Source organism: Verticillium alfalfae, genomic scaffold (assembly GCF_000150825.1).
Source record: "Verticillium alfalfae VaMs.102 supercont1.12 genomic scaffold, whole genome shotgun sequence".
In the NCBI taxonomy this organism is placed as follows: Eukaryota; Fungi; Ascomycota; class Sordariomycetes; order Glomerellales; family Plectosphaerellaceae; genus Verticillium; species Verticillium alfalfae.
Window position 1 is genome coordinate 1,103,685 of NW_003315027.1, and position 2,939 is coordinate 1,106,623.

The 2,939-nt window shown below is 59.8% G+C and overlaps 2 protein-coding genes across 2 annotated transcripts; both read right to left on the reverse strand.

Annotated features, from left to right (window-relative positions):
* Nucleotides 1-316: 316 nt before the first annotated feature.
* Nucleotides 317-827, reverse strand: VDBG_08580 (3-ketoacyl-CoA thiolase; the record flags this gene model as incomplete). The annotated part of the gene is made up of 3 exons (XM_003001489.1): nucleotides 317-400; nucleotides 499-679; nucleotides 769-827. 3 exons carry the CDS (start codon nucleotides 825-827, stop codon nucleotides 317-319), a joined length of 324 nt encoding a protein of 107 aa, XP_003001535.1.
* Nucleotides 828-1,615: 788 nt separating this feature from the next.
* VDBG_08581 (conserved hypothetical protein) lies at nucleotides 1,616-2,676 on the reverse strand (the record flags this gene model as incomplete). Its single annotated transcript, XM_003001490.1, has 2 exons — nucleotides 1,616-1,952; nucleotides 2,042-2,676. The coding sequence occupies 2 exons, from the start codon at nucleotides 2,674-2,676 to the stop codon at nucleotides 1,616-1,618; spliced, it is 972 nt and encodes a 323-aa protein (XP_003001536.1).
* Nucleotides 2,677-2,939: the final 263 nt, after the last annotated feature.

Below are 2,939 nucleotides of genomic sequence, written 5' to 3' on the forward strand. Positions count from 1 at the left end.
CCCCCCCCGGCCCCCCTGGAAACGGCTCTGGCCGGCAAAAAGGGGTCCATTTTGGTCTGGGGGGTCACGCCAAAAATTCCCCCCCCCACTTTTTTCGAACGTTCCAGCCCCTTTGGGCTGCATGCCATTGGGCCCCCTTCCCGGGGTGCGGCGGACGTCACCGGCCTCCTTCGAAACGGCTGGGTCGGAGCGGGTTCGCCCCCCGATCGGACATGGGCTTCGGGGCCCCAACGCGATGCCCACGGGCGATCGACCCCCTGCGCAATGGCGTGCGCAATGTCCGCCGTCGCCTGCAGGCCGGACGAGCAGAACCGGTTCACGGACGACGCCGCCGATGTGTTGGGGAAGCCGGCGGCGAGGGCCCGGCGCGGAGCTTGTAAGCGGCCTTGCCGTCGGAGACCTGGTTTCCCCCCACTCGTCAGTACACTGATGCCAGGCTGCGGGGAGAAGCAGGATAGAAGGAGGTGGGCAGAGAGAAAGAGGGGCGAGAAAACATACATTGCCCATGCGAATGTCCTCCACGAGAGCCGGGTCGAGGTTGGAGCGCTCGCGGACCTGGTCGAGGAGCGCAAAGATCATGTACTCGAGCGAGGTGTCCTTGAAACCACCTTTGCGAGCCTTGGTCAGGGGTGTGCGCGCAGCGAGGGTGATGACCACATCGTCGGGGTTCTTGGCCTGGCTTTGGGTCTGTCAGCTGAGAGCCGGGAGAGGGGAGGGGATGAGCATCAATTGGGGGATGACAAGAAGGAGGGAAAAAAAAGGACGTACATCTGGTTCAGAGCCGAGCCCGGGTTCAGGTGCTTCACGATGGAGGAGATGCGTTCCATGGTGCTGACGTTGATGTGGATGATGATATGGACGTCGGTTGATGGGGGGGGGGAAGATGGCAGGTTAGGGGAGGGAGCAGGAGGAGTGAAGGAGGAAGGAAGCAAAGGAGGCAAGAGATGGGGAAAACGTTTCAATAAGAAGCCGTGACATCGTCGAGAGAGAGGGGGCCAAGGACCTGACGGTGGCACGCCTCGGGAGTCGAGTCGACGTCTGGCGGCGTTTGCAGCTGGGGTGTCTGGATGGGGTTTGCCGCAGCCCATGAGCCGAGGCATCCAAAGGTCCAAGGGCAGCCGCAGCCTGGGGTAGCCATGACTAAGGAGAAGGGGGGGCGCGGCCCACCCCTCCTATTCCCCCACATCCATCAGGTGACTAAGCCGAAAGAGCCCGGCCCCAGAGGCAAGGATCGTGAGCGAGACACGGCCGATACCCGAACAGATCTTCCCGTCTCTGCGCGCGCGCGCCAAACCTCTGCACGCTGGAATGCCCTGACGTGACTTGGCCGAGGTGCAATGTGGCAGTGTCGCAGTGTCGCAGTGCGTGCCAGGCGAAAGCGCACGTGGATTCTGAGTTGACCAGTGCATCCATTCAACAGCCCTATTGGTAGGTAGTATGTCCAAAGAAAAGAATATAGACCTGGCCCAGTGTAACAGTTTATCCATCTCGACCAAATACCCCGAAAACAAAAAACGCCTGGTTCGGTCCCAAAGGTCTATCGTGAAAACATTACGCAGTCTGTGCCCAAATCCGCATCTTTTGCATGCCGCCACGTCTTCTACATGCCGCCACACTACGCACCAAGCAGCCACATCGCAGGCACGACACTGGCTGCCATCACGCCCAGAGACACCCGAGCCACACCGGCCGCGCTCTGCGGCTTGACACCCTTCGCCTGGAACCCAAGGTACCAGGAGCCAATGTCCGTCAGCTCACCAGCATTGTTGAGGAACGGCACGTTGGGGCCGACGTTGCTGGCCGCAGAACGGAACGCGCCGTAGTACGAGTAGAGCCCAATGTCCGGGACGCGCTCAAAGTAATCACTCGTCGTGTTATAAAACTGCTCCGTCGGCTGCAGGTCCTGGTGCGCATAGGCGTACTCGGTAACCCAGATGCTGGTGTTGGGGAAGCTGCAAGACACCTGTTAACATGCGTCCGTGACCGTGCGCTCTTCTCGTGTGTGCGTCTATGTGTGTGTGTGTGTGTGTGTGGAACATACTTCTCAATGCGTTCGCCAATGTGGCTCGCCAGTCCCTCAAAATTGTCGTACCAATGAACGGGCAAAAAGTCATACGTGCAATTCTTCTTCGTGTCCTCGCCGACGCTGATAAAATCGGAGCAGTTGCCCAGGAACTGATGCAGCCACTGCAGGCCGTAGGGCTGGCCCGTCATGGCGGGCAGGCCGACCTTGATGCCCCTCTCCTGGAGCGGGATAAAGTTGGCGACCCAGGCGCGAGCGGCGAGGGCGGGCGGCGTGTCGCTGCCACCGTACTGGAAACCCATGTCGGGCTCGTTGAAGCCCAGCACGCGCGTGATGTTGCGGCCCTCGTCGTCGATCATCCGGATGACGGCGTCCTTGAACTCCGTCTTGTTGAGGTCCTTGTGGTCGACACCCCACATCATGGGCACGTACTCGAGCTGCTCCTGCGTGTAGTCTGCGAACGTCGGGCTCGGCCGAAAGCCATAGTTGTAGTACCAGGAAATGTCGGAGCCATCTTGCATCCAAATCTTGTGGTCGCTGGGGAAGTCCGTCTCGGCAATGAAGCAGAGGCCACGCTTGTTCGAGCTGCTCTGTGCTGTCGACAGTGGCAGTAGCGGGAGCAGCGCCAGCAGACCGACAGCCCGGGCGATCATGGCGGGCGGTTTGTCGGGTATTGTGGATAGCAAATCAAGGAGAAAAAAGACTGTCGTTTCGAAACGGCGCGCAGACGACGGTGAATGAGGAGTATTGCTCGAGATCGTGGCAGTGTCGAAATGCGGCACAAGGTAATGAATGTCGGCGTCGTAAGGGGGGGAAGGAGATTGAGCAAGCTTGACGAATGTCGCTGGATGGGGGAACAGGCGATGAACGAGTGGACGCGCAATATATTGAATGCGCTTTATATGCAGGTCGATGA